This window comes from Pongo abelii, chromosome 18, assembly GCF_028885655.2.
Source record: "Pongo abelii isolate AG06213 chromosome 18, NHGRI_mPonAbe1-v2.0_pri, whole genome shotgun sequence".
Lineage (NCBI taxonomy): Eukaryota > Metazoa > Chordata > Mammalia > Primates > Hominidae > Pongo > Pongo abelii.
In genome coordinates, this window is record NC_072003.2 from 11,738,893 (window position 1) to 11,757,067 (window position 18,175).

Here is an 18,175-nt window from a genome sequence, read left to right on the forward strand (position 1 = left end):
CATCATGATTATCAGTTTTAGCAAATACATCATAAAACCATGCTAGAGGAAAGATTTGATTTGTTCATTTTCTTTGGAAAATAACACAAAAATTGTATTCATGAAGAGACTGTCAAATAATACACAGTCCTATAGGAAAAATAGAATTGTATAGGCGTATTAGGGTCTTAATTAATGAAGAGTGTTGTGCTGTTTTTTGGATTTATTTAGTATATATATCAGGTTTGTTTGTATGTTTGTTTTAAGACAGAGTCTCGCTCTGTCATCCAGGCTGGAGTACAATGGCACGATCTCGGCTCACTGCAACCTCTGCCTCCTGGGTTCAAGTGATTCGCTTGACTCAGCCTCCCAGAAGCTGGGATTACAGGCATGTGCCAGCATGCCTGGCTAATTTTTGTATTTTTAATAGAGATGGCATTTTGCCCTGTTGGCCAGGCTGGCCTGAACTCCTGACCTCAGGTGATCCACCTGCCTCGGCCTCCCAAAGTGCTAGGATTACAGGCGTGAGCTACCGCACCCGGTTAGTTGGCTTGTTTATTTAAGCTGGAATGTTATGTATCTTAGTGCTGGTTTTATTTTATTTTATTTTTTTTTTTTTTGAGACCGTCTCACTCTGTTGCCCAAGCTGGAGTACGGTGGCGCGATGTTGGCTCACTGCAACTTCCACCTCACAGGTTCAAGTGATTCTTGTGCCTCAGCCTGCCGAGTAGCTTGGGATTACAGGTGCATGCCACCATGCGTGGCTAATTTTTGTACTTTTAGTAGAGACAGGATTTCACCACGTTGGCCAGGCTGGTCTCGAACCCCTTACTGCAAATAATCCTTCTGCCTCAGCCTCCCAAAACTGCTAGGATTACAGGCATGAGCCACCACACCTGGCCACATTTATTTTAGAAACTTGAACATTAGGAAAGCTTAAACAAATGCCATTATGTATAGAAAATGGAATATTTTATAAAAACTTTTTTTTTGTTTTTATGAATAAGTGCAATGTAATCTTTAGATTATTTAAACTATGACTTACCTGGATGAATCAATAGTGAATGGTTATAGCACTGAGGTGATATAACAAGAAGTGGCTAGATAAAACTATCAGGTAGAGGCTTACTAGCAATACAGATTTTGAATTTATGTAGTTTAGATTTATAGAAACAATAGAAAAGATTTGTATGTTTTCAGTGTCATGAAAATGGATATAATTTTCAGTAAGGTGATTATCTAAATCTGGAGAGACAGTGTCAATGTTATTTTAATAAAATAACTTTAATTCAGTAGTAAATAACTTTTGTTCACTAGAGAAATGCATTTAAATATGATGTCTTAAATTCCAGGATATGAAAGATGGCAAGTCCAGATAGAAGTAAACGGAAGATATTAAAAGCCAAAAAAACAATGCCCCTAAGTTGCCGGAAGCAAGTAGAGATGCTGAATAAGTCAAGGAATGTTGAAGCGCTGAAAACAGCAGCAATTGGGAGTAATGTTCCAAGTGGTAATCAGAGTTTCAGTCCTAGTGTCATAACTACCAAATGTAGCCCTTCTGAAAATGATGCATCCTCATTGGACTCTAATAAAAATTCAATATCAGAGAAAAGTAAAGTATTCTCTCAGAATTGCATAAAACCAGTAGAAGAAATTGTTCATTCAGAAACAAAATTGGAACAAGTTGTTTGTTCGTACCAAAAGCCAAGTAAAACAACAGAATCCCCCAGCAGAGTCTTCAAAGAAGAGGCAAAAGATTCACTGAACACTTCTGAAAACGATTCTGAGTATCAGACAAATGTAACAAGATCCCTTTTTGAGCATGAAGGGGCTTGTAGTCTGAAGTCCAGTTGCTGTCCACCCAGTGTATTGAGTGGTGGTGTTCAGATGCCAGAGTCTACAGTAACCAGTACCGTGGGTGATAAGAAAACTGACCAGATGGTTTTCCATTTAGAAACAAACTCCAATTCAGAATCACATGATAAAAGGCAAAGTGACAACATTTTATGTTCAGAACACTCAGGTTTTGTGCCTGTTGAGAAAACACCTAATTTGGTGAATTCAGTCACTTCTAACAACTGTGCTGATGACATTTTAAAAACCAATGGGTGTAGTAGAACCAGTATTTCAAATTGTGAAAGTGCAGACTCAAGGCAGTCATCACTTGACACTAATAACAACAGTAAGTATATACTTATGCACCTTTTAGAAAAATTAAAATAGTCACTTTTCTTTAGGGTATTTTAAAGTCTCAAATATACAAACAAGTAGAGTATAGGCAGGAAAAAGGTAAATGACAATTATTTCACAGTATCTTGTTTCTGAACCATTCTTAGTGAGGTGGGGGACAGGTATCCACCATATTAAAAGGGTAATTATTGCAAAGAAGGAATCAATCACTTTTCCTTAAGTACAAAATATCAAAAGGTGGTTTATAGCAATTATTTGGTTCATTTCATATACATCTCTTCTTATTTTGAAGTTTTATTAGATTAAGAAGGAGGCTAATTGAAAGAGTGGGTTTTAAAAATTGTTGGTAATCCTATTTCTTTCTTTCTTTTTTTTTTTTTTTTTTTTTTGATACAGAGTCTCTCTCTGTCGCTCAGGCTGGAGTGTAGTGGTGCGATCTTGGCTCACTGCAACCCCCACCTCCCGGGTTCAAGTGATTCTCCTGCCTCAGCCTCCTGAGTAGGTGGGATTACAGGTGGGCACCACCACGCCAGGCTAATTTTTTTTTTTTTTTGTATTTTTAGTAGAGACGGGGTTTCACCATGTTGGTCATGCTGGTCTCGAACTCCTGACCTCATGATCCACCCGCCTTGGCCTCCCAAAGTGCTGGGATTACAGGCGTGAGCCACTGTGCCCAGCCAACCCTATTTCTTTCTATAGAATTGACCTGTAAATCACATGCTAAGTATAAGATGATAGATAATATATTCACACATGTGTGTATATGTGTGTGTGTAGAGAAAGAGAAGCACCCCAAATAATAAATGAAGTCCTTGGGTTATAACATCATTAAAATAGCAAAAGTGAATTTCATTTGAAGTAGGGTATTTTGTTAATGAAATAGAAAAAAACTGATTTAATGCTATAAATTTTGTGTTCTTGTCTAGACTACAGAATGGTCATTTAACAAGATGAATTTGAAATTGGTTAAAAATAATAACAGTATCATCTATTTAAAATATGTATAATAGGACTGGTTGAGTGCGGTGGCTCACGCCTGTAATTAACAGCACTTTGGGAGGCCGAGGCAAGAGGATCACTTGAGTCATCAGGCTATCCTGGGCAACAGATCCAAGACCCTGTCTCTTAAAGAAAAAAAAAAAAGCCGGGCGCTGTGCCTAACGAGTATAATCCCAGCACTTTGGGAGGTCGAGGCAGGTGGATCACCTGAGGTCAGGAGTTCAAGACCAGCCTGGCCAACATGGCGAAACCCTGTCTCTACTAAAAATACAACAAAAATTAGCCAGGCGTGGTGGTGGGCCCCTATTATCCCAGCTACTCGGGGACTGAGACAGGAGAATTGCTTGAACCTGGGGGGCGGAAGTTGCATTGAGCCAAGATCGTGCCACTTCACTCTAGCCTGGGCGACAAGAGCGAGACTCCTTCCCAAAATGAAAAAAGAGTACCTTTATATAAAATAACATAGAACCACTCAAGTCACTATAAATAGAGAATTAAATGCCATAATTTGTTAAGTTTTTGTTTGTATTGAATTATTAAGTAAGATTAAAGGGACAGAGTATCTGAGACCAGAACCCTACCTAAGATAACTGATTTTTTTTTTTAAGGTTAGTTTGTGGTTATGTTTTTATGCAATTGAATGTTCTAAAAAATGCTGCAGTCACATTTTAGTTTTTCCATTTGCTCAGAGGGTCTCTAAATTAGAGAATTCCTATTTCCTTCTCTTTTTTCCTCCTTGAAACAGGGTCTCACTGTGTTGCCAAGGTTGGAGTGCAGTGGTTGAGGTGCTCACTGCCGCCTCAACCTCCCAGCCTCAAGCAATCCTCTCACCTCAGCCTCCTGAGTAGCTGAGACTACAGGCATTCCCCACCATACCCAGCTAATTTTAAATTTTTTGTGGAGATGAATTTTCACTATATTGCCCAGGCTGGTCTGGAACTCCTGGCCTTAAGCCACCCTCCCTCCTTAGCCTCCCAGAGTGTTGGGATTACAGACATGAACCACCACAGTGAACGTGTTTTTTTCTTTAAAATATCTTTCTTTCTAATCTCTCCATCTTCTCAAGGCCATTATCAGAAGAAGAGGATGTTTTCAGAAAACGAAGAAAACGTTAAACGCATGAAAACTTCAGAGCAAATTAATGAAAATATTTGTGTAAGTTTGGAAAGGCAAACAGCATTCCTGCAACAGGTAAAATATTGGGGCTTAAATAAAACTTTTACTTTTGATTAGTAAAACATGGTAAAAGTTATTTATCTGGTCCCCACAGTGGCATAATACAGACGACTTTCACTTGATGCAAAGCTGGTGTGTGAAAGCCAAATTACCAGACAGACTGGGGAGAGAGAATTATTTACATTACCAAAACAGCTCTGGTTTCTTGTAAATGGTCTCATGCAGAATAACCTAGGGATCATGTGTAGGTAGAGTCCTGTTGCAAAAAGAGAATGGGCTTTCAGTCAGTATTACACTCATATTTGTCTGTAAGTCAGACACTGCATGACCTTCAGCTTTATTAAACAGTCCAGTCTCTTTTGTACTAATCATGGGGTTCTTAGATCTGCAGCTCTATCCGTTTGTAGATCTCACCACAACCCAGAAGACTCAAACAACCTGGAAGTCCATTGCAAAGTCCCTCTGCATTCAGGTTTACTTGCTCTATTTTCCAAACTTAAACGGATATGGTACATTATCTGACATTTTGGTTTATAGCATCATTAAATACACTTCTTGCTTTCATTGTGGCCTCATTTTATCTCATTGTACTACAGTCTCAATATGCATCTGATCAATTGTTAGCTGAAGTGTAGCATGTTTCAGTTCTAGTAGAATGGCTATACTGAGGACGGGTTTTGATGACCATGTTTTCCTATTTCACTACCACTAGAATGCCACCACTACAAATCATTACCTAGTAGACTAATGTCTCCCAGCTGTAATGGACCAAAAGTTCCCCGTCCAAACTACCCTGCAAACTGTTTCAGAAACAGAAACACTACCATTTTTTAAAACAGACCATTACAATTACATAGTTACATATACTATGAATGTGTATTCTTCACCTAATAATAAGGGAAAATAAAGGGAAAGACTTACGCAGAACCAGCTTAAAGGGTGAGTCAACAGTTTTTCCGTGTCTACCTTTTGGTTTTCTTTGAAGAAGACCAAAGGAGACAATAAAAAATCTGTAAGTGTTATGTTGTTGGCAGGGAAAGGGTAGAAGTATGGTAAGCATGGATCCTAGCCCTAAGGACCATGTTATTCAAGAAGAAGGTCGGGGATTCCAGCTGTGTCTTGTTTCCAGTAATTAGTAGCTGAAGTGAGAAGTAAGTTTTTGTTTGTTTGTTTGTTTGAGGCAGAGTCTCACTTTGTCACCCAGACTGGAGTGCAGTGGCACAGTCTCAGCTCCGTGCTACCTCCACCTCCTGAGTAGTTGGGACTACAGGTGTACACTAGGACACCCAGCTAACTTTTTGTGTGTATTTTTAGTAGACAAGTTTTACCATGTTGGCCAGGCTGGTCTTGAACTGCTGATCTCAAGTGATCGGCCCGCCTCGGCCTCCCAAAGTGCTGGGATTACAGGTGTGAGCCACCGCGCCCAGCCAGAAGTAAGTTCTGATGTGTACATAACCATCTCTAAATAGCTAGCTTTTCCTCACTTCTTATTCCTGTCCAAACAGTTATCTCTCTAAACCGTATCTAGATGTTTACCTTGTTTGAATCTCAATGAGATAGCCCTCCCCGTCATTCTGACATTGTTCTCCACTACTGAAAGATTCCTACAGTGATCGTTTCTTAGCCTTTTGAGGTTTCATAAGGAGCATGGCCTGGTTAATTCCAGTTAAATTACTGAAGAGGAAGGGTTTTTCCTTTACAGTCTTAAGTTATTCACTCTACCCAGTATCTCAGAAAGTTGGAACAGATTGGAGATAAGTTTGTACTTTCTCCAAACTTTAGTCCAGTTTGGCTGCCATCTCCACTTTGAAGCCAGGACTTCAGTCTGATTCCCTGTTGATGGGCACATTACCATTGGTAAAAACATTTATGAGGTATTTGATGGAGGTTATTGTGTCTTCCTTCTGTATAAGGAACATTACCATTAAATTAGAACAAGTGTATAGTCTAACCAAGAGGAGTTACCCCATGGTGGGTACTTAGTCAAAAATGATCAAATTTAAGGACCTGTCCCAATGTGAACCACCAGGAGTACTTGTTTAAATTGTGGTTTCTTGAGCTAATAGTTGAAGACTGTTGTTTTAGGCTACTGCTTTCTCAAACGTACCTGATAAAAATCATTTGTAGTAATTGTTTAGTATACACCTTTACAGGCTCCTTTCCAAAAGATTGTGTTTGGTAGATACAGGATGGGGCCTAGGAATTTGATTTTTAACAACCATCCTATGTGATTGTTCCTCGCCAAGGATGAAGAACACTGTTAGAGAAACACTGTACAAAACAGTGTTTCCACATTCAAAACATTTAGATTTGTTTCTCCAAGGTTCATGTGGGTATGAGCTTCACATGCTGAACCCAGCCAGTGAACTAACAAACATGTGATGATCCATAAAAACCACACGAGTAATAGCTAATGGTCATCGGTAAAAATAATAGTATTGGCCGGGCATGGTGGCTCACGCCTATAATCCTAGCACTTTGGGATGCCAAGGTGGGTGGATCACTTGAGGTCAGGAGTTCAAGACCAGCCTGGCCAACAATGGTGAAACCCTGTCTCGGCTAAAAATATAAAAATTAGCTGGACATGGTGGAGCATGCCTGCAGGCTCAGCTACTAGGGAGGCTGAGGCAGGAAGATCACTTAAACCTGGTGGGCGAAGGTTGCAGTGAGCAGGGATCACGCCGCTGCACTGCAGCCTGAGTGACAGAGCGAGACTCTGTCTCAAAAAATAATAATAATATGTGTTATTGAGCCTTTTTTTTTTAAATAATACATTTTGAGCACATTCATTTGCTCACATGTTCAAAAGTTATGAAAGTAAAAATGACAATCATGTCTAATGTAGAGAAACCATGGAAGAAATCTTAGTGAAGCATTAGAGAAGAGATCAAGTAGACAATGTTGAAGAGTGAGAACACTTGGAAACAGGAAGGAAGAGCCTTGGGAATGATCAGAATTAAAGAATATAATCATCCGGGTGATATCAATATAAGAGTTTAACATAGGAACTATGTGTTCTATTTTGAGCATCATGAAGCAAGATACTGGAGGAAAAAATACATAAATATTATAAATACCTTAAATGTATCATAACACGTCATATTAACAAAGACTACTTACACTGTGATGAAAATTGCTTACCAGGAGGATACACACTAAGTAAAAAACTACAGTGAATGTTTCTGAATGTATGGCTCAGCAGAGCTGCTCATATCAGTGGGCATTGAAATTAATTATTCTCCCTGAAAATGGGCCAGTCTGTTTTCAAAAAAAAAAGATAATGAAGTTCATTAATTTTTCATATTATAGCTACTACGATTTGTTAGAATGGCATACATTATGCCAGATAACATTGGTAACTACATAATTGTCCTTGGCTATTTTTCCCCTTTTTTTTTTTTTTTTTTTGAGCTGGAGTACGGTGGTGTGATCTCGGCTCACTGCAACCTCCCCCTCCCGGGTTCAAGCAGTTCTCCTGTCTCAGCCTCCTGAGTAGCTGAGACTATGTCGCCTGCCACCATGCCTGGCTAATTTTTGTATTTTTAGTAGAGTCGGGGTTTCACCATGTTGGTCAGGCTGGTCTTCAACTCCTGACCTCGTGATCTGCCCACCTTGGCCTCCCAGAGTGTTGGGATTACAGGCGTTGAGCCACTGCACCCGGCTGGCTTCTTTCAGTTTTAGCACCATGCTCTAACTAGCTGGGCTAACCAACTGATTGGTATTATTTCAATTTTAATAATAAGAAAGCCACCCCCTAAAAAAATTATGGAAGTAATGGTGATTATCTTACCTATTTATTTCTTTCATATCAATTCAGTGTTTTTTATTTTATGGTGCTCTTTTGCGTATTACCTTATGTTCCTTTAAGAATCCTTTGAGTATCACTTGTTCAACATTTATTATATTATCTACTCATTTGTTGACAAGGAAAATGAAGCTCAAAAATAATGTGACTGACTGAAGGGTCAAGTAGCTTATTAGTGGTAATGTCAAGACTCACACTTGTGTAATTTGTTCTATATCTGCTACAGACCAACCAACCATTTTCATCAGGCTCTAGTTTTCAGATAAGTAGAGTTCCTTTATATGGAATACTAACTAGGAGTTATGGACATTAAAAAATATAAATGGCATATAGTCTTTTAATTGTTTCTATAATGTATAGTATGGAATTCAAGTGGAACTATAGGAAACTAAAGTTAGCATTATGAGAATTTAATTTCTAACATGTCCAGTATACTTAAATATTGGGTGTGTTCTGAGTTTAATATTCAAGTTTTATAAAACTTAGTGGTATAGTTATATAAACATACAAATATAAATAAACTATTTAATTGGTTACAGTAAATCTGGAAAAGAGCAAGGCTTTTTAAGTAGAAAGTAAAATTGCTTTGAAATTTGAAACGTAGGGTGTTTTGGTTTTTATTTTAAAATCCTAGGTCAGACATTTGATTCAACAGGAGATCCATAGCATAAATTATGAACTATTTGATAAGAAACTGAAAGAATTGAACCAACGCATTGGGAAGACAGAGTGCAGAAATAAACATGAAGGAATAGCTGATAAACTCTTGGTAAGTTTTGATTACATTTGAGTCTCTTTTAGGGGAGTAGGGGGTGTTGTTGCTCTGTTGCTCAGGCTGCAGTACGGTGGCTCACTGCAGCCTCTGCCTCCTGAGCTCAAGCAATCCTCCCACTTCAGTCTCCAGAGTAGCTGGGACTACAGGTGCACACCACCATGCCCTGCTAATTTTTGGGTTTTTTTTTTTTTTTGTAGAGATGAGGTTTCACCATGTTGCCCATGCTTCCCTCAAACTCCTGAGCTCAAGTGATTCTCTAGTCTCAGCCTCCCAAAGTGCTGGGACTACAGGCGTGAGTCACCACACCTGGCCCATGTGAGTCCTTTTAAAGAGAAGAATTTGGTGAGATTTTTCATATTAGCAAAAGAAAACAAGGGAAGACATATCTGATTTCTGGCCATTAGCCTAATGTAAGAACATATCATAGGCAATGTAATTTATTATAGCTTAGCAGTATTGGCTTTTGAGAAATACTCATAGAACTGTTAGGCATTCTGTCAATTGACAGGCTTAATACTTAGGCAGTTTAGGCTGGGCGCGGTGGCTCATGCCTGTAATCCCAGCACTTTGGGAGGCCAAGGTGGGCGGATCACAAGGTCAAGAGATCGAGACCGTCCTGGCCAACATAGTGAAACGCAATCTCTACTAAAAATACAAAAATTAGTTGGGCATGGTGGCGTGTGCCTGTAGTCCCAGCTACTCGGGAGGCTGAGGCAGGAGAATTGCTTGAACCAGGGAGGCAGACATTGCAGTGAGCAGAGATTGCACCACTGCACTCCAGTCTGCCAACAGCGAGACTCCATCTCAAAAAAAAAAAAAAAAAATTACATAGGCAGTTTCTTTTAAACCTAAATATATCCTTTATTAGAACTTGTACAACCTGTTTCAAGCTTTTTTGGACTTTTTGTTTTCCTCTTCTAGTATTGTTTGCTTAATGATGTTTTTAACCACATTAATTTTATTGTAGAACAATTAGAAGTTTGAGTTTGTTGCTTTGTTTTGTTTGTTTGAGACAGAGTGTTGCTCTGTCGCCCAGGCTGGAGTGCGGTGGCTCGATCTCGACTCACTGCAAGCTCTGCCTCAGGGTTCACACCATTCTCCTGCCTCAGCCTACTGTACTCCCAGTAGCTGGGACTACAGGCACCTGCCACCGTGCCCGGCTAATTTTTTGTATTTTTAGTAAAGGCAGGTTTCACTGTGTTAGCCATGATGGTCTCAATCTCCTGACCTCGTGATCAGCCTGCCTCGGCCTCCCAAACTGCTGGGATTACAGGCGTGAGCCACCACCCCCGGCCTTTTTTTTTTTTTTTTTTTAAACAGTCTCACTCTGTCGCCCAGGCTGGAGTGCAGTGGCGTGATCTCGGCTCACTGCAACCTCCGCCTCCCAGGTTGAAGCGAGTCTCCTGCCTCAGCCTCCCCAGTAGCTGGGACTACAGGTGCATGCCACCATGCCCGGCTAATTTTTTGTATTTTTAGTAGAGACGGGTTTCACCGTGTTAGCCAGTCTCCTGCCTCAGCCTTCCGAGTAGCTGGGATTACAGGCGCCTGCCAGTACACCCAGCTAATTTTTTGTATTCTTAGTAGAGATGGGGTTTCTCCATGTTGGTCAGGCTGGTCTCAAACTCCTGACCTCAAGTGATCTGCCCGCCTCGGCTTCCCAAAGTGCTGGGATTACAGGCCTGAGCCACTGCGCCCGGCCGAAGTTTGAGATTTTTATCTTCCTTGCCTTTAATATTATACAAGCATAGGCTGGGCATGGTGGTTCACGCCTGTAATCCCAGCACTTTGGGAGGCAGAGGCGGGTGGATCCTGGGGTCAGGAATTCAAAACCAACCTGACCAACATGGAGAAACCCCGTCGCTACTAAAAATACAAAATTAGCCAGGTGTGATGGCACATGCCTGTAATCCCAGCTACTTGGGAGGCTAAGGCAGGAGAATCACTTGAACTGGGAGGCGGAGGTTGCAGTGAGTCGAGATTGCACCATTGCACGCCAGCCTGGGCAACAAGAACGAAACTCCGTCTCAAAAAAAAAAAAATTTATTTTTATATATATATATATGTATATTATACAAGCATAAAATGTGATTTCAAGCTTTTGCATATATTAGAATTTCTCATTTGGGTAGATGCCTAGGTCTTCCACAACTACTTTGGCAAATAATTTACCCTGTATCTCTATATGATATATAGTACTCTGGCGTAGTATTTATTTTTTTTCTCTTTTTCTTCTAGGCAAAAATAGCAAAACTTCAAAGACGTATTAAAACAGTATTATTATTTCAAAGGAATTGTTTGAAACCAAACATGTTATCCAGTAATGGAGCCTGTAAGGTTTGTATAAACACACAGGAATTTTAATAATCTATTTGACTCATATAAGTGGTTTGATTAGAAGAAATGAATATATTTCCAAGCTAGGACAGAAGGTGTAAAGGTAAGTAAGTTTTTACTTAGAGTGTTCCCATGAATCTGTCTCTGGAAAAGACACCCTTAGGTAGTACATGCCACTTGTATTTCTGTAGTAAAGGGAGTAGAAAGAGGATTGATGATTGCCAAAATTGGCTTCCCCCACCCCCATTTTATCATGAAAAGTATCAAATATATACAGCAAAGTTGAAATTATGTATTTTTATAGTTTATGTATATGAAATTATGTATAGTTTAAGTTCTGGGGTACATGAGCAAAGTGTGCAGTTGCATTACATAGGTATACACGTGCCATGGTGGTTTGTCGGACCCATCAACCTGTCATCTACATTAGGTATTTCTCTTAATGCTATCCCTCCCCTAGCCCCCCACCCCCCGACAGGCCCTGGTGTGTGATATTCCCCTCCCTGTGTCCATGTGTTCTCATTTTTCAACTCCCACTTATGAGTGAGAACATGTGGTGTTTGGTTTTCTGTTCTTGTGTTAGTTTGCTGAGAATGATGGTTTTCAGCTTCATCCATGTCACTGCAAAGGACATGAATTCATCCTTTTTTTTTTTTGGCTGCATAGTATTCCATGGTGTATAAGTGTCACATTGTCTTTATCCAGTCTATCATTGACGGGCATTTGGGTTGATTCCAAGTCTTTGCTATTGTAAATAGTGCTGCAGTAAATGTACATGTGCTTGTGTCTTTATAGCAGAATGATGTATAATCTTTTGGGTATATACCCAGTAATGGGATTGCTGGGTCATGTGGTAGTTCTGGCTCTATAGATCCTTGAGGAATCGCCACACTGTCTTCCACGATGGTTGAACTAATTTACACTTTCACCAACAGTATAAAAAGCGTTCCTATTTCTCCACATCCTCTCCAGCATCTGTTGTTTCCTGACTTTTTAATGATCGCCATTCTAACTGGCATGAGTTAGTATCTTACTGTGGTTTTGATTTGCATTTCTGTAATGACCAGTGATGGTGAGCTATTTTTCATGTTTGTTGGCTGCATAAATGTCTTCTTTGGAGAAGTGTCTGTTCATATCCTTCGCCTACTTTTTGATGGGGTTTTTTCTTGTAAATTTAAGTTCTTTATAGGTTCTGGATATTAGCCGTTTGTCAAATGGATAGATTGCAAAAATTTTGTGCCATTCTGTAGGTTGCCTGTTCACTCTGATGATAGTTTCCTTTGCTGCACAGAATCTCTTTAGTTTAATTAGATCCAATTTGTCAATTTTGGCTTTTGTTGCTGTTGCTTTTGGTATTTTAGTCATGAAGTCTTTGCCCATGCCTGTGTCCTGTATGTTATTGCCTATGTTAGAAACAAGAGCTTGGAGTCACAAAGAAAACATGCACTCAAACAAAAGATTTCTCAGCAAGGCAAATTTACTTCTGCAGAAAGGTGCTGCCTGCATCAGTCACGATTGCAAAAGCACACTGAACAAAGGAAAGCAGGGGATTTTATTCCTAATGCCGTTCCTGTTTCTGTGTCCTCCCCCCATTAATTGGGGTCGGATCGCACAATCTAAACTGATCCCAATTGACTAGGTTTAGCATTTAGAATAGGACAAAGAACCAGGAAGTTGGTTTGTACCTAACAACTTAAAGTAAGGTGGTGTGGGTCAGCTACAACCTTGGTAGATGGAGGGCATGCCTGGGTGTGTTAAAGGCAGGAAAGGTTACTTATAAAATAGAACAAAGGACAAGGAGGGTGAAACCCTTTGAAGAGAAACTGTTTGTTCCTAAAAATTTTCCCCCTCTTGAATTTACACATTTTCTTCTTCAAACTTATCTAACATGTCTTGACTTTGCTGTTCTTCTTGATTGTCTAGAAGTAAAAGCTTGTCAGAATAGGGTGGAAAAGAAATGAGGAAAGTTTTAGTAGGGGCTGTTTTTACAAGTTTTATTGTTTTATTGAACTAATCCATGAATAGAAGGTATGATACAGCAGCCAGTGGGAATGAGTACCCTAAGTATAATTGCGAGGGAAGTAAAAATAGAAGCCATGAGTCCTTTCCATTTACCAAACGACCTTTCTAACCATCCTATAAAGGGGTCATTTACCCCAGAATTCCTGGTTAACTCATTAGATAAGGAGGTGAGACCTTGTAGAGGTTTAGTGATTGTTCCATGAGGAGCTGTATTGTTAGGGATGAAGGTACAACATTGGGTTCCTATCATGATACAGACTCCATCTTTTTCTGCTAGTATCATATCTAGTGCCATCCTATTTTCACAGGCCATTTGGCCCTAATTGCTCAGCTGTTCCTTTAATGGCATCCTTAGTATAACTGACAAGTTGTTGTTGGTTATAGTAGATATAATTTATCCAATCCACGTTTTTATTAACAGTTACCCACCAGAACAAGGATTTGAACCCTGCAGCTGTTTGGTTTCGTGCTTTAAATTTATCTGGTACCCCTCGTGGGACTCCAGTGGCATCTATATAAACGTGAGAATCAAAAGATCTTGAGGGGCCTCTCTTGTTTTATGGTGGTGTTTTTCCTTTTTCTGGTTGATGGAATGCCAGGGTGAAAGGGATGGCCAATTGAATTAGAGCACAAGTACTGGTCCAGTTATTTGGCAGAGTGTCCAGTAAGGGTCCACCACAGGACTACCATACATCCACTCGAGGATGAGTAAGGACAGACTGATTGGTAAGCTCTTAGAAAGGCTTAAGCTCACTGCATCCCTTTAGGTCTCCAAGAAATGCCAAATTTTCTCCCTGTCATGAGAGACACAAAGTAAAATTGGCATCGTTAGATGGAAGCTGGGTGGCCCGCAGGGACTGACCTGCAGGGTGCTGGACTTCAGGGAATAGCAGAGAGAGAGCTTGGCATGACTTATTACCCCAGGCTGTGGGGTGCTAGAAGAGAGCTATCATACAGTCCACGCCCAGTCGATTTGAAGGCCATGCAAGTAGAAAGGGGACAACCTGGGCCTCTGGCCTACCGTGTGCACAAGCGTAACAACTGCTTTTGTTGAGAGTGCAAACAGAATATTCAATTCATTCCATGCAGGCATTTGCTTCTTGGTATCCAGTCTCAATTGCTAAAGTCTGTTTTAAATCTTTTACTTTTACAATAGCTACTTTAGTTTTGTCATTGGGAATGGGGTGAGGAGTGGCACCCACTATGTGATTTGGTGGATTTAGGGAAGGTGAAGTGGTAGGAGGTGGAGAATGGTGGACAAAATGTATTTCAAGGAGGCTATAGGGTCCCTTCCAGCAACATCTGCTCCTAAACCATAGAGACAGCCTAAGGTGGGCTTAGGGTCAATGGAAGTAGAAGTGGTAGTGGAGAGAAGGACTGGGTTACATTGGTAGGATTGACAATTAGAGGGGGTGGTTCATTTAGCGATGCAGAGATAAGGCTTTAGGGCAGCACAGGGACCTTCCGTAAAAGCCCAGCCTTGGTACTGAGTGGTCCAATAAACATGTTCCCGAGAGCTACAGGGTTTCAAATACCATGCTAGACGGTCACAACGGTGAGAGTTAGGGGTGGGTTCTGTGTGTTCTAGAGGGCCAGGGCAAAGGTACTAACCTGAAGAGGCTAGTTGCCTTTGAGTTTGTAGGTCCCCACAGGGCATAACAAGACAAGCATCAAATGTAATTGTTTGAGGAAATGATGATCAGGTTACATTGATAATAAAATGTTCCTGGGTAGCTAACGAAAGAAAGAGGAGGCAAGTTAGACAGGTTAAGTTTTTTTGAATATTAGTTTGGAAGGTGTTGGCCCGGGAGTGACAACCTATGACTCCAAAGGGGGTCATGCCTTTTTCACCTGAGTGTGATGAGTTTACCCTTTCTTAATAATCCAGACTGCTGTCTCAGTGGTTAGGAGCACTAGATAAGGTCTCTCCCAGATTGGTTCGAGTTTTTCTTCTTTCCAGCTTTTGATGAGGACGTAATCTCCAGATCGATATGGATGCACTGGGAACTCAAGAGGTGGTGTTTGTGCTAAGAGACCTTGGGTCCTAAGAGAAGACAAAGTAGAAGATAGACCAAGTATATAATGTCTTTTTGAGGGGCAGTTCGAATTCTGAGCAGGGCAATGGGGAGACACTTGGTCCAAGGCAATGAAGTTTTCAAAATCGATTTAAATGATTCTTTAAAGTTTGGTTTATTTTTTTATACCTTCCTTGATGAAGGGGGATGCCATGGAGTATGATATTCCCAATTTATTCCTAGAGTTTGAGTAAGCCCTTTAACAATATTTGCAGTGAAACAAGTTCCATTATCTGAATCAGTGTTTTTTATTATTTCAAACCTGGGTACAATATTTTCAATTAATGCCTTAACTACATTATTAGCAGTTGCATTTGAAAAGGGAATAGCTTCTACCCAGTGAGTGAGGTGATCTACTATTACTAATAGGAATTTTAGGTGACTTATTGAGGTATTTCTCTGTAATCAGTTTGGACACTATGGAATGGTCTTAGTGCTGGACATCTTCCCCCAAGTGGTGATTTTTTTAGAGTTTGCTTATTAGTTTTCTTACATATTAAGCAACTATCTGTAACTTGTTTGGCTAGGGTATAAATTCCTATACACCCATAAACTCTGAGAACTGCTTCACACATAGCTTGGGGTCCCCAATGGGTTCCTTGATGCAGCTGAGACAAGACCTCCTTCATGAGGGGTTTGGATAACATTTCTCTTTGGTCTGATAATACCCATTTCCCTTCTGAGTTTTCTTTAGCCCCTGTTTTTATTAATTTTTCTTTTTCAGTGGAAGAGAAAATGGGGACTGCGGTAGGGGGAGGAAGGCAAGGAGTTAAGTGAAAAACAGGCCTCTCAGAGGAAACAGCCACTTGTTTGGCTATTTGATCTGCAAGGTTATTTCCCTGACTTTGAAAAGAAAGGCTTTTCTGGTGTCCTGGGACATGGACAATAGCTATTTATTCTGGCAGCTGGAGATTATTGTATTTATTTATTTTTTTGAGACAGGGTTTCACTCTTGTTGCCCAGGCTGGAGGGCAATGGCGTGATCTTGGCTCACAGCAACCTCCGCCTCCCAGGTTCAAGCAATTCTCCTGCCTCAGCCTCCCAAGGAGCTGGGATTACAGGCATGTGCCACCATGCCCATCTAATTTTTTTGTATTTTTAGTAGAGACAGGATTTCTTTATGTTGGTCAGGCTAGTCTCGAACTCCTGACCTCAGGTGATCTGCCCGCCTCAGCCTGCCAAAGTACTGGGATTACAGGCATGAGCCACCGCTCCCAGCCCTGGAGATTATTTAATACATGGGTGATTAACTTTTTGTGAACTACGTCTTGACCTTTGCTATTAATAAGGTCTTGTTCAGTCCAAATGTTTCCAAAAGTGTGAGCTACCCTGAAAGCATACTTGGAATCAGTATAAATAGTCCCTTCTTGGTTCTGCAAGTGCGTTAGGCTTGATATAATGCAAACAATTCACATGTTTGGGCAGACCAATTATTGGGCAGTCTTCCTGACTCTACTTCTTCAAGGGCTTCCCCATTGATTGACTACTGAGTACCCATTATATCTTTTTCCTTCAGTTACTCAGGAAGAGCCACCTATAAATAAGTGCTGCCCTGTTTTGAAAGGGGTCTCTCTTAAATTAGGCCTAACTTTTGTACGGTAATTAATTAAATCTAAACACTCATGTTCAGGTCTCTTTAGATTTGGATCTCCAGTCAAGAAACCTGCTGGGTTAAGTGAATTATCAGTGGATAGTGTTAAATAATCTCTCTCTAACAGGATAGCTTCGTATTTTAAAATTCTTGAGTCAGTAAGCCACCTTGCTGCCTTTTGATTTAAGATGGTTCTAACTTGATGAGATGTGATTACAACCAACTTTCCACCAAAGGTTAGTTTTTGACTTGTTCCCTCCAGTCTTTAGGGGGTGAAGGAGTACAAGTCCTTGCCACCAACATAGGGCATAACCTATTTCCTCTTGGGAGGTAGGACTCTTACTATTAATATGTTCTATTGAAAGCTGACAAATCCAGTCCTCATATGACCCAAACTTTGGCCAGAAAACTGAGGGTTCGAGGATTGGTTCCTGGGTCCAAATGAAACAACAATATTTTATCATCTGTTGCTTTTTCTTGTGTTTAGTCCTTTCATTATCTTTCCAGTATTTTAACGTAAGCCCTAGGAGACTATCAGGGGGAATGTTACTGCTGCTAGTGTTATCCTTTTTATGCCCTACCTTATTGGGGTATTTCCCATCTTAGGGGTTTTGGGGTGATGCTCAATATCCTTTGTTGGAAATTTCTTGCCTTCCCGACTATTGGAAGTTTGTGTGAGGCTCAATGCCCCCTACTGGAGATTTCTTGCCTTTCCTTTCCTACAGCCTCAACCCGCCCCCTGCCCCCCAACCACTGGAGTTTTCTTGCACTCTTCTCCTTTTGCTTCGTCTTCTCTGGCCACTTCCCCAGAGGGAATTTAGGTCCTTCTTAACATTGATGGATCAGTATAAAACCGTGACGGGATCCCAAAGGGCCGCCATAAGCCATATGAGTTGACCACGGAACTGCAGATTGGACTCACTCACTCCGCACAGCAGTAGTGCTTGTTACAATTCATGCACTTTCAACCTCCAAGATACCCCAACCATCAGGGAAGCACTTCACCGCCCCAGCGGCTTTTCTTACCTTGGTCTGTGCACATAGTTACCTGGTCGCCACAGTATTTGTAGTCCTCTTCTCGCGTTGCTGAGATTCCAGGTTTATTTGTCACAATGGGTGGTTCTTAGTCTCCAGCCTTTGAGGCCACTGCACCAAGTCAGTGTGATGCATCCCCTCCCAGAAGATGACCAGAGACCCTTCTCTGGAGGAGAATGGGATCCCGGGCAAGG

The 18,175-nt window shown here is 40.7% G+C and overlaps 1 protein-coding gene across 10 annotated transcripts in view; it reads left to right on the forward strand.

Annotated features, from left to right (window-relative positions):
* The window catches only part of ATF7IP2 (activating transcription factor 7 interacting protein 2), a 95,017-nt gene that overhangs the window by 42,927 nt on the left and 33,915 nt on the right, over positions 1 to 18,175 (forward strand). For 9 of the 10 annotated variants that reach the window (XM_054533455.2, XM_054533452.2, XM_002826111.5 and 6 more), the window contains 4 exons: positions 1,332 to 2,161; positions 4,235 to 4,359; positions 8,784 to 8,918; positions 11,160 to 11,258. In XM_054533455.2, coding sequence (XP_054389430.1) covers positions 1,342 to 2,161; positions 4,235 to 4,359; positions 8,784 to 8,918; positions 11,160 to 11,258 — 1,179 coding nt within the window. In that variant the 5' untranslated portion in view covers positions 1,332 to 1,341. Of the gene's footprint in view, positions 1 to 1,331; positions 2,162 to 2,574; positions 2,684 to 4,234; positions 4,360 to 8,783; positions 8,919 to 11,159; positions 11,259 to 18,175 lie in introns of those variants that run through there. The other variant, XM_054533459.2, reaches the window with a different exon arrangement.